Genomic DNA, 13,585 nt, shown 5'->3' with positions numbered 1-13,585 from the left:
CTCAACATTTTCTCTCTATTTTCTGACCTCAGAACTCTGACACATTGGACATTTTTTACATTAAGTTTTACCTAGTTACAAATGTCAAAGTTGAACTCAAATTGTAATTCTTCTCTCTTTTTGTGTAAGGAAATATAAAGATAATGCAGATAATATAATAATAATAATAATAATGTTTATTTGTAGAGCACTTTTCAAAAACAAGTTACAAAGTGCTTTAACAAGTGTAAAGACAATAATACCCAAGAGACAATAATACAAAAACAATACAAGATAAAAGCATGAAAAACATTGAAAAGACTAAAATACACGTTTAATAGATATTGTGCATTTCCCCCCACTATATTTGAACATATGTATTTGTGTAAAAAGCATCAAAGCCTCAAGCTTCTGTGGGTTGTGGGATTATCACCTCCAAAAGACTGATGTGACCATGGAATAAGCTTACCTTTGAATTCTGATTAAATGCTTACACAAGTCTCCTATAATTTAACAAAATGATACGTTTATGTCGTGGCCATCAGTTTGAATTAACTCCGTTTTTAAAAAGTCTTGTTTTAAAAAGGGCAAATCTTAGATCTTGACCAACATGCTTTTTTCTTAGCTGTTTCTGCAAACCCTTATGGAGGTGTTCAGCGGGCATGTCGCAACAATTTGCATTGCCTTGACTGGGACGGTTTATTCATCACGCTAATGGCTTTCCCACATGAATAACCCCTCCATTCATGACGGCATCTCAATCTAAACCACCCTTGGGATGGCCATCTAAGGCACTGAATGAGTGACTTTTATAAGAGGCTAATATCCATTTGTAATTTGGTACATTTCTCGAATCATCCCTAATATTTGCAAAACAGTAAGTGCATTTCTTGAAACATATCGAACAAACAGCACAACACAGTGGATTACCTGCAAAAGCCCATAACTTCCTCAAAATCCTTTGTCAATGTCTCGAAAGCAAATCTTTATGTCACTGAACATGTCAGTGTCCTTGTGTCATTGTTTATGAACAAGATATTCACAATGTTTAGTCATGTTATCAATATAACAGTGTACTCTGTTAAGTGTTTTCTGATTTAAACTATGGCTAACGTTTTGATGACAATGATTGAAAATGCATATGGCTGCACTTTTTCTATATGTCATATCAATTTCAACAGTATAAAGTTATACATTGCAACAGGATTCACAGTTATGTTTTTACTGTTTGTATTATAATTTGTTGACAGACCATGTCATTGTGATGCAGAAAAGAAAAAGAAAGGACTGTTTTGCAGCACTGCAGAGCACAACTGAAGAAATTACAAAATTAGAAATGTAAGCATGTGAAACACTCCTTAGGCTGAGAAAAACTGTAAAGTGTGATAAACAGATTCTGTGTTTAATCGAGAAATCATTTGTAATGGGCCACAGCACCTTGTTTCTCACAGTGTGGGAAACAGCAACAAAACATGGCATCCACTATTCTCTATCTATTTACCACATCATAGCTTAGCTAGTAGGGAGCACCATCATCTTGAGGATCTGGGTTCCATAGTTAACAATCATCCACCCTGCTGAAGTGTCCTTCAGCAACATCATACTGGGAAGTAGGATGCAGTAGGCCAACAGGAAAAGAACCGCCCAACTGGGACCAATAACACATCGTCAGATCATTATTATTATAATCGGCAATCCGAGTGCGATTTGATTCCTGCAATACAAAACATAATGTCAGTAATATTTGAATTGCTTCATTGTGAAGGCTAGTGGCTTGGCGTTCACTGACAGAGCTGCATTATAACGACACGACTATGATGACAGGAGTGCTGAATAGATAACAAGATGAGCTTTTAGGCCTGTGTGGGTCTATAACCTTATTTTGTATTCAGCATATTCAGTGCTAATATTCAGTAATCATGTTCTTGCTGAGATATATTATACAATAATAGAACAATATCAGTAAGAGAATATAGTGAATAGAACAATATAAACAGGCTGGAAACTGACAGTAGAAACTCCTCAAGATCTGGCTTGCTGTTGAGAGCAGAACATTGTGCATGCAGGTCTAGTATGACATTGAACATGGTTATTTACTGTACTGTTGAACGTTCATTTCCCTGTGTCTCTGCAAAGAGATATTTATGACGCTAGATAAAAGTGTGTGTCGGTTTTACTCTGTGCAACAATGATTCTTCATGTATTTCCATTGTCGTTTCATAACTGAAACACTGATCAAGATCAATTCAAACAGCTGGAATGCATTCAGGAGCTTTGCCTCAGTCCTTTTATCCCACTGAATGAGTTTGTAATGGTGTGCCTCTTATATTTTTTCTTCCTCCAACATGGATATTTGAGGCTTTTTCACAGAAATGATAAACCGTTGGATATATGTGTATGATGTTGCTCTTACTAAATCATTACAGGTTTTTTTTCTATTAAGCCATTAGCAGCATGGCTCCATTAAATGACTGCATTTTGTTGGCCTGTCTATTGGTCGGTCCACCGCTCTTGCTGGACTAAAATATCTGAATTATTAGATTGATTGCCAAGAAATGTTGTATATGGTCCCCAGAGGATGAACCCTACTGACTCTGGTGATCCCCTGACTTTTCATGTTGCCCCACATTTTTGTGAATGATATCTTATCCTCAATAAAATCATGAAGAACAGGAACATGTAAAATGTAATACATTTTCTAACATAGTCCAGCAAAGTTTTGCCAGTTTACAAACTATTAAAGGATATCATTTTAATAGTCATGCTAGCAACATGGCTCTATCAGCCGGGCCACCGCTCTTGTCCAAACTGAAATATCTCAACTATTAGATGGATTACCATGAAACTTGGTACAGATATCCATACTCAGATGATGAATAATGATGATGAATTTTTCTCATGTAGAGCTACAAGCAGGTCAAAGTTAAATCACTTATTCAGAGAAATATCTGTATATTGTACAGATATTCATGGTCCCCAGGCGATGTATCCTAATGACGTTGGTGACCAACTGAACTTTTCTCTCTTGAGACTATACTTGAAATATATTTGTTTTATGTTGTTCTTGCTAAATCATTATAGGTTTGAATTTTGATCTAAACTTTATACTTTATTCATCTTAGAAAAAAACTGATTATTTTCTAATAATCAATAAAATCCTAAAGAACAGAAAGATATGAAATATTGTACATTTCATTACACAGTTCAGCAAAGCTTTGCCAGTGTGTGAACAGTTTTAAACATAATGCAGTAAATAAGAGCAAATTGAAGATGTAAGCCCAGCCAGGACATTGTGTGTTTGACCCTGAGGAGGTAATGTGACTGATGATGCCCCTCAGATTTTGGTTATTTCGGTCTCATCAGCTTTTTTCCATAGTTATGAATCTGATGATGGGATGAGAATAACAGCACAGGGACACTGCTGTATGGGGGTTATAAAAAGCTGCAAGAGGGAAACTTTCTGGCAACTTGGCAGTAATCACAAACAATGTCCAGCAACAATTAAGTCTCCTGAGAAGAGAGCAGGAGGATGTGCTTATTCAGAGGGTCTCTGCTAGGACTCTGCTGCCAAAACCGGAGATGGTAGACACCAAGAGAGCCAATGCAGACTGCTCAGTCACTGTGCAGCACACAGAATTAGTAAATATCCATCTGTCTATCTTCCTCTGTAGCTGGTGATCCAGTATGTTGCCTTTGGGTAATAATCATGTGTTTTCACATCGAAGAACCAGTGGAGGCAGCCTTGAGGTATAGCTCGGTCAAATGTAGCGATATTGGTGTGATGGTTCAGCTGTACATTGGGACACAGACAGAGACGGTGCCAGCAAATGAAGGATGAAGGTTTGTCTGTGTGTGTGTGTGTGTGTGTGTGTGTGACAGTAGTGGCTGTGTGTGGGTGGACGGATGGGTGGGCTTTCACCCAGTTGGAGAGGAAGACTTATTGCTGTGATTTGAAGACACTGTCTCCACCATCGAGGATTGCTTCACTTGCAGACTCCAGTGTTACATTTCTAAAAATGATCATATTTATTTTGTTAAATCAAGTCAGCTTATAAGTAAGAGCTAGCCTAGTTACTACAAAAATGTTTTTCTCTGATTTTCATTAAAAAATTAGAGTTTAGCAGGAAGCATCAAGCTGAGTACTTCAAAATTCAGAAATATTTTAACTATTGAGCAAAGAAGGTATTTATATGTGAATGAATTTGACACTTAAACTGATGCGATCAAGAATAATGATTAAGACCTTGGTGTGACTTTGTCATTTAACTGTCCTACAACTGTATTTGCTTATAACCCTCTAAGTGGGGGTGATAATCTCTGACGGTTTAGATAGAGAACAATCTGTCTCTTCATAAGCATATTCCCGTCTCCCCAGATCCATCACTGTCTATTGTTATTATTAGTTTTGGCATAAAAAACTAATTTAGAAATCAGAGTCGGATAATTAAAAATCCAACTAAATCCATTCCCACCAGAGAGAGTGCATCGGGTGGCTGAGACTGCTGCCAGCCCAGCCAGAGATATGTATGTCTGCAGGCTGGATGCATTTCATTTTCTCGACGCCAACCTTGTAAAAGCCTGGTTGATCTCTGTCTATCATTTTGAAAATCTCGGACCATGCTCTTTCTCTCGCAATCTTTCCATCTAGTTTATTTTTTCATGTTGTGTTGTTTTACAAAATTGAATCATAATAAAAAGAAAATTTATTGTTAAAAAAAACAGATCTAAATCAATCACACACATCAAACAACCCTAAACCATCTCAGGTGCAGCCAACACACGGTAGCGCCTGCATGCACGTCGCGGTTCCTTGTGGGTCTATTTAAAGTAGCCGGCTATTTAAAAACAATAAAATATTCTTTTTGTGGTCATCAACGGTGATAGATTATCCGAAACTCCCGCGAGGTGCGGACAACTCGGCACAACACCAGTGAAGTTGGGGCTCGGTCGCTTCAGCAAGTGTTCCTCTTCTGCCACTAGGCTACACCATTGACTTGGACTTTTGGATTTATTCACACAATTTAAAAACATTTATTGATTCTTTTTATATGTTTATTTACAGAATGAAACGTTAGAACGTTGTAATAGGCTGTATATTAACTTATTGGGTGAAAACTGGTAGTTCTATGTAAAATCAGATGTTGAGCACCCCCATATAATCCAAAATGGCGTGATCGTTGTTTCGCTGCAAAACTTGAGATTGACAGTCGATTCAGGCTCTGCCCATTGAAGCATCAAATCTTCAACTATCTGGGGTAAGCCCTAACACACACATGTCACATATTTTGTATTCACTATTGATATAAATAGAAAACAAGACACGGTGTAACAAGAAGTTAAGGAGTTATTAACTGACCATAAACAGCTATCTTATCGTTATCCCATTATCCAGTGACTGCACACAGCAGTCTTGTCCTGTGGGTTCTCTGGTGTTTTTGCCTTGCAAGTCACTTCCATCTTTTCTAATAATTAATCGTATGGGTGCCTATACATAACCATAACAAGGTTTGGTCATGCTTTAGTTGATCCGAGCGGCTATAGGAAAAAAAACAACTAAATATGTTGTCTGTGAAATTTTTGCTGGTATGTTCAGTATCAACATTATGAAACTTAGAAAATATTTAAAGACTCGTCATACTAATAGAAAACTTAATCAGGGCTACAGTACTATTCTTTCAAAACATATTTGCTGATGCAAATTAGAAGTAAATAGGTTTGCCACAGCTCCAGCTCCTGGAACAGTCTATCCACTGAATGCAGAGAGACCGCTTGGATAGCAACTGAAATAAACTATGTATATAACCATCCATTCTCCATAGATTCTGGCATAGTGCATTAATGGTGTCTTGTCTGAATTATACTGACGCTGCAATCTGCCTTTTTGGACTCTTTATGATAAACTGTTCAAGAGGTATATATCCATAGAGATGCACTGTTGAGCCTATTTTCTCCAAGCAGGTATGTCTGTGTTTCATTTTGAGAGAAATCCATTTTAGCCCTCTGCTCCAGAAGTAAGAATCCAGCCCAAAATGATCCTCAGAGACACTTGAATTGTAGTGACCGCAACACATTGTTTAGAAATATCATGTAGGTTGATCAGCTTGTCCGGACATTAATACTTCTGAGAAATAGCCTCATGAAAGATTTAATCTGTTTCTCTGTCTGGGCCTATTAAATCTCCTATTAAGCTTCAAAAGGCAGTCAATACCCAACGTCTAAACTGTTTGATTCTTTTTAGCAATCACATCTCACCTTGTACATTCTTCAGTCACACTGTGTTTTGGGTTGTTGCTCAGAGCAGACAGTGACACTCGGCTGACGAAAACATAAAGCTTTCCGACAGACAGCTTTTAAAATTTATAAACATCCCACCATGCCCTCTTCTAGCCCACATTTTACAAAATGTCAACATGTCAGACAATAATAGCTTTAATTTGACACTTTAATAGTCTTGGTGGAATATGCATCAGGTGCAAGAATTGTTCATACATGTAAATTCCTTAATATGAAAACAAAAGGTTTGGTTGCAGTCTTGAAGACACAGAATGGTCATACTGAGATGTCTGGTGTTATAGTGCCTAATGCAATCTAACAAATACATAATCTATCTTTATATGACAGCTGGCATATATGGAGTTACATAACAGATGGCAACAACTACTATAACTGGGAGATGGCCGTGTCCTCGAGGAAAAATCGAAGTCCATAACAGGTCCATTTTTCTCGCTTGAAGCACAAATCTCATCACCCCTGACTGAGACATTATCCTTTCCTCACTTCAATACTGTGACACGTGCCAGATATCCTCGTTGCAGCACAACTTAATCCATGACTCACTGAATGTGCACGATAAAGCACTGTCTTCCAACTTCCTCATCAAAAACCTTCAGTAGGTCTTTAGTTAATATAGAGATCAATCAAAGCTGGATTGTAATGGTTTCTTCTGGCCATTTGTGATGGGGATTACTTTTTTTTACTTCCTTCAATAGCTCTGGAAACTCAGCGATGTGATAAAATTATGCTGTATATCATTAGAAATTAATGATTTCCAAAATATATTGGATCATGACTTATGCTTGTCAAATGTTGTTAGTTAGGGAGTGTATGAAAGGTATTAGGGGTGGAGGTGGTGGCGGGGATTAATATTTTATTTCAGCCTTTCCCTGTGAGATTTTAAAAATGATCCTGTCTTTGTATCTGCACTTTATTTTCTCATCAAAATCATCAACTAGTAGAGCAAACATGTCATAAATGTGGGCCTTTATTGATGGTTGAACAACAGATTGCTTCATTTTATCACTCTAGCCACTCCCCATCTTTGTTTTATTGTGCATTATAACAGGTACCAGAATTACAGTTGTGTAAAATGTGTCATATAACGTCAACCCATATTATATTTCATGTTCAGCATCGCGTGAAGCCAACTAATGGGTTAAACATGCTGACAGTGGCAGTTTGGAATGTCAGTATGATAAGTGTCAATATGCTGTTGGTCCTCAGCCCATAATTAACGTGTGTATTAATATTAACACTTATTGTATTATATGCAAAACTCTTATTGTGATTGAGATCTTAGTCTTTTGTTTCATCATCCTGAAATATATGCATTTTAAGCAGAGTATACCATAAGAAGATTGCATTATAATTATGACACTTTGCTATCTTTTATATTGGAATGTGGTTATTGTCCATAACTCAGCATCGCGCATGAAACATAAAAAAATTGATTGTCCAATATTTCTCCTAATTACAACAGCTGTGATCAATTTTTCGGTTGTTGTTGTGTCCAATTACTTCCCTGACCAAATCCCCACAGTCCTCTTGCACTGGAGCTGATGCTCAGCAAACGAGCCACTGCCTAATATTGTCTGGAACATTTATCTACGATGTACAGGCCCACTGTGGTGTAAACATATTTAATACCAACTCATTAGCAACATCTAATCTCACATTTACCCCGATAATTTGATCTTGAATGATAATCAAATAAATTGTGCTTTCATGCATGTTCCAGTGTAAGATATAATTTAAAGGATCCAGTTAATACATCTCCCCTTCCTGATTCTCATGCTCTACCTGTAAGTGACTCAGAGTGTGTGCACTGTGGTCTAATACTCTGCTCTTATAGAAAAACATATTTATCATTCTTGAACCATGCAGCGAATAATTGACCAATTATTCAGCAAAAGGAAGTGCAGATTCTGCATAATGTCAGGTTTCTAAAATGCAGTCAATTGATGTAGCAGGATAAGCTATCTATTTGTGTAAGTTGTGACATGCCTTCGTTACTTGTGATTTAATATCTAAAATAATTGCCCAGGTGTTGTCTTTTGCAGTTAACTTCAGTGGCACGGCCAAAAAGTGATTTCCTATGGTGCAACAAAGAAGATGAAAAGTGATTATGCAAGGCAGTGGTGAATAGCATATGATGATGTATGATCCAAACAAATCTACCTCTGGCTCTAAGACAACAGCATATAGGCGACTGGTATCCTGATGCAATTAATCTCCATAATCTTGGCCAATTCAATAAGAGTGTTAATATAGAAAAGAGAAAGACCTGTTTACACACAGGTGCTGTTTGTAATGTTGATTACTTGCTTTGTTATTACTTTGAAGGTGTCATCAAAGTTTGCCTCAAGATGTATTAGCTCTTTTCCCATGATAAGCTAGTTCTTGATCCGAGTCAGAGTAATGAGACGCAAGAAAATAGCATATAGTGAGAATGCATGCACGCAGGAATGCTAAAGATAATCCCTGCCCACACGCTTGTGTTAACATACAAACACAATCACAGCCTTGTGTTACTATCTTTGTGGGGACCTGTTCTTGTCATAATGCATTCCCCAGTCCCTTATCCAAACGATCACAACTACATGCCTAACTTTAACCCTTACCCTAATCTTAACCTAATTGAAACTTGAACCCTAAAGTCTTGACCCTCAAACAGCCCTTTAAAGTTGTTGGGCCGGGCATTTTGGTCCCCAAAAGCATAGTGAAATTCCAGTTTTTGGACCCACAAATAAAGGAAAACAAGCCCTCACACACTATCCCATCCTAAAAGTAGTGGACAAAGAGATGTTTTCCAATTCAATTTGTTGAGCTCATCCTTTGATGAGAGTCTTGCCTATTTCATCGATCTCATGTTATCTCAAATTGGGAAGCCCTCTAGTCCAATAATGACAGACAGGGAAAAGTCTCTTCAAGTTCTGTTGGGTATACCTTCCCAAAAAAATAGAAGAAAAGAAATAAATTGGACTACAAAGTATATAAGTCAGTGCTAACACTCATTAAGTATGTCATTATGCTAATAAATCCAATTATCTCTCAGCTGCAGCATGCATGCATCCATGAAAAATTAAATTTCACACTATAGTTCACCCCACTTGAAGGTTTTCATGTTGTATTGTTTTACAACGTTGAATCAAAGTAGATTTAAAATGGCTTTTTTGACACTGATCAACAGAAAAAGACTTAAATGTGTGCGAAAAAAAGATCTAAATACACTGCAAATATAAAATACACCTGAATCATCCCCGATGAAGCCATTTGGTTTTAGAAGTCACATAATTAGTGAAATGGAGATCACCTGCATGTAGTTGAGTGGTTTCACTTAATTGTAGTGTAAATACACCAGTCTATGAAAAGTTGAGTTTTTAAAGCCAAAACTGCACAGATGTGTTTACGTTCTGGAGGGAGTGAGACACAGCTCAATCCAATTGAGAGTTGTGTTCACTCATGATCCCTGTGCAGCAGTTTCATAGAGAAGAATGGGGGGAAATTGCAGTGCCCAGATGTGCTGTATTTACTACCAACGGTGCAACTACTAAATACTGTCTTGGAGAAGGTGAAATATGTATTTTAAATTTGTGATTAATTTAGATCCCCTTGTTTACTTATTCTGTTGATCAGAATCAAAAAAGCCACATTAAATCTACTTTCAATGTTGTGAGTCAGTAAAACATCAGACCTGGGGGGGGGGGGGGGACACTGTATAGGCTATAGGCACTGCAGCAATTCTGACTTTTTTGAGGGTAAAGCTTTTTCATTTAACATACCCCCAAAATGGCAACAGACTGATCTGTAGAGCATGTGTATGAGAGGAATTACAATCAAGCTGTCATTACCTTGAGGCCAGTTGTACCGGTAATTGTGAGAGGATGACAACAGGTTGGCCAGCGTTAAGGCTCATCTTCCTCCGGCTAGTTCAGCACCTGCCTGCTGGCCACCAGCCTAATTCTTTTCTGACAGCCTCAGCAGGAATGATTGATGCCCGAAGGCTTGCGATGGTGTGTGTTTGTGTGTCGCAGTACTGAGATGCTTTATTCATACAATACTCCACTCTTGAAACTCATTTAGACCACACCTGTCATTGCTTGACGTTTTCCTTTATAGGCTTACTGTGGACACACACTCTTTTGAGATAAGCGGGTACTGTGAGGTGCTGATAATATTTTGGAAATTGTAATCACCTTTGGGGAATTTCTGGGGTAATGTAGGTTAAGGAATGTGTACATCTACATTGTTTAGCTGATGCTGCACAATGCTTGTGGCTGACAACAGGTTTATTAGGAAAATATCCTGTTGGCATCATTAGTTGACAGGAAGCTCCTTGTTTACAGTGTTTCAGAAATAGCGCCCACCCATCAGGTTTTTTGTTGTTGTTGGTAAAAGAGTAATATTCCCACGGCCCTCTCACCTTCACTTTGTCCAGTCCTTACTCACACATATCATGAGACCACCAATATGTTAACACTTAGCTTTTTCTCTATTGTTTGGAGTCCATAATCTCAGTATTTACAATGACCTGAATGCATTGCAATATACTGAACTCTTTATCCTGTTTTTACGCCACACACACACGCACACACACACACACACACACACACACACACACACACACACACACACACACACACACACACACACACACACACAGAGCTCTTTTAGCTCCAAAGAATTTTAAACCTCCCAATGTCCTGATACTATTGCATTTTTCATTGGTATTTTAAGCAAAGAGTTGTGAGGTCTTAGAAGTCAGCTAGCATTAATTCCTCTGAGGCAGAGGGATTCAACTTCTCCCTGGAAAGAAGCTTAAAAGAAAGTTCTCCTGCTTTCAAATGACTAAATTTCTCCTTTCTCACATATTTATTTATATTCCTTAGTGGACGGGAGAACAATAGATAATTGAATGTGAATATAGTTTGTTCTGTTTAATGTCCAACAATTAATTGAATAAAATATCTCACTGATATTTTTTGTTATTCCTTATGCAAAGTATAAATTAATTAGATTATCCAGCACAGTTGACTAATTGTCTCATTGTTTTCCTTGGTTATGGGCAATGGACTGTTAGGGGTGCAGGTGTATACATAATACATCAAGGTAAGAAGAAATACAAGGAAACTGAGATCATTAATGCTGCTTTGTGGAAAAAACATGAAATTTATTGTATTTTTCTTCCATGACCGAATATCACACAAGAAAAGATCAACAAGAAAGACTTTTGCATTGAATCAGACAAGAAGCATAAATTAAATGATATATTCCTAATGTGCTGTACAGTTAAGGTTGTATCAGGTTACATTAAATTAACTTCTCCATTCGCATCACATTCATTCTGGCCAGTTTGGAGAACCAGCGATTAGTGTGTGTGTTACTATGGGACGCAGTTTGAACAAAACCAAACTTTTGGCTCAGGGATATAGCTGCCGTCTGTGGTGAGCTGACTTCCAGAGCGAGGCGGCTGTAGCCTTGCTGTTTGCAGAAATCAAGGGCCTTCCTTGTCAACTGTGAACCCAGGTTTTTGCGCCGCCATGGAAACACCACAACCATGAGGGACATCTCGCCGTAACTCCCATCCACAGCGTCTTGGGCAAACTCTGAGCCTTCTCCCAGCACTCCTCCATTGCAGTCATCAAACCTCTCACCTTCCTCCCCTCCCCTTTTCCCCGTCACTGCTACCATCCCCACAACCTTGGACTGGCTGTTGACGTCTGCCTCTGCCACCCAGAAACCATTATCTGGGTTTTCCAGGTAGTTGGATTGAATGTCAGCCATGTCTGTGCTCAGACGCCTCGTCATGTAGCCTTCATAGATCTCGTGGCAGCAGTAATAAATGAGGCCAGCCCATGCACTCCCAAAGAGTAAAGCTTGGAAGTAGGAGCTGCCTCCCAGCACATAACCAGCCATGGAAATGCTCAGAGCAATGCCAACATGGTCTGGATGGCTCATGGCCTTAAAGAAAGCTGGGTATACATGTTCAAGTATCCCATCGCGAAAGAGTGACATGACCATATGTTGATCTGAGGGTCTATATTCCCTGATGGAGAACTCAACTGTATGTTAAAGAGGGAGAGAAAGAAAGAGGGAGGGAGGAAGGGAGAGAATGAGAGCTCAGTGAGACTAATCTGTCTGTTGTTGCAATAAGAAATTCCTGCTGGATTTCACAATGGGATCAATAGGCTCACGTAACATCATGTTGCAAAAAAAAAAAAAGAATCAATACAACTCTTATGGAATCTCACCCTTTTCATTTCTAATTTAACTCTTTTTCACATGAATGTAAAACCTGCCATTTGTGTATGACAACCTGGGGTGAAAATTACAATTAAAATGATTTTAGCATTGCTCCTCTTTAAGATTTCAATAGTCATCCTGAGATCCATTACAATTAGGTCTCAAAAGAGTCAACGATGAAAATAAAAGCAAGGTGAGACTTCCGAGGCAACAAACAAAAGGTCTTAAGCTTCGGTGAAATGTATTGTGTGTCATCTAGGCATGTTAGTTGTGCCATTCATTTACACCCTAGCTGTCTTATTAGTGCTCTTGTTCGTAATCAACTCGAGTACTTGAAAAAGGTATAAAAGATTAATATAATCAGAACATCAACTTACAGTTATTTTTCTGGGCCATGCCGACTCTTTCCCCTCGTCTTTCACTCACTCTGAAGGACTTAACACTCCTGCTCCCCCTGAACTTAAGCTACAGATTGTGATAATCAGCCATTCACAAAAGGGATTGAAATTAGTCTGGGCATGCTCACCTATGAGTACACACCACACACGCACACACACAGAAAAAACTTGCAGACCTTAAATGACTTTGAAGTAAAACTGCTCCTGATTGTATAAAGTATTGATTATATAAAATTTTTTACAGTTAGATCAAAATGACGGTGATTTGAGGAAGCAAGCATTAAGTTTAATTGAAATTAATCACAGTGATGCTTTGATTAGGAAACGCAGAGTATATTAAAAAAAAAAAACTTAATTAGCTTAGTCAACAGAGTAAAGAACTCTATCATTGGATTCTCAAGGAGCTTGAACACAGATCCGGAATATATTAAGTCAGAATACTGAGCAGAATGTGAATTCAGAGCCCGTTCGAGCACTTCATAGATATTTTCCAAGAATAAAATGTTCATATTAACCTCTTTTTGGGTGCTTGAGTTTCTGTGGTGTTCTCTGAGGAATCTGCTCTCTACACCGCTTCTTCCCCAGAATATAAGGTGAAAGTAAAATTAATATTGTCTAGCCCCCTGACATAAAAGTGTCCTATGGCGTTGCTGACACTGTCTTGTGCAATAACCCAGTGGCCCTCTGAC

General features: G+C 38.2%; 1 protein-coding gene across 1 annotated transcript; it reads right to left on the bottom strand.

Annotated features, from left to right (window-relative positions):
* Window positions 1-11,544: 11,544 nt before the first annotated feature.
* Window positions 11,545-12,894, bottom strand: LOC119905082 (N-acetyltransferase family 8 member 3). Its single transcript, XM_038721799.1, has 2 exons — window positions 12,876-12,894; window positions 11,545-12,317 (listed from the first exon to the last, which is right to left on the bottom strand). The coding sequence occupies exons 1-2, from the start codon at window positions 12,892-12,894 to the stop codon at window positions 11,566-11,568; spliced, it is 771 nt and encodes a 256-aa protein (XP_038577727.1). The 3' UTR covers window positions 11,545-11,565.
* Between the last annotated feature and the right edge of the window lie 691 nt (window positions 12,895-13,585).

This window comes from Micropterus salmoides, unplaced genomic scaffold (genome assembly GCF_014851395.1).
Source record: "Micropterus salmoides isolate LMB-PRFRI ecotype aquatic unplaced genomic scaffold, ASM1485139v1 Ms_hic_scaffold_16, whole genome shotgun sequence".
Classification (NCBI taxonomy): domain Eukaryota; kingdom Metazoa; phylum Chordata; class Actinopteri; order Centrarchiformes; family Centrarchidae; genus Micropterus; species Micropterus salmoides.
This window is presented reverse-complemented; position numbering and strand designations above follow the sequence as displayed.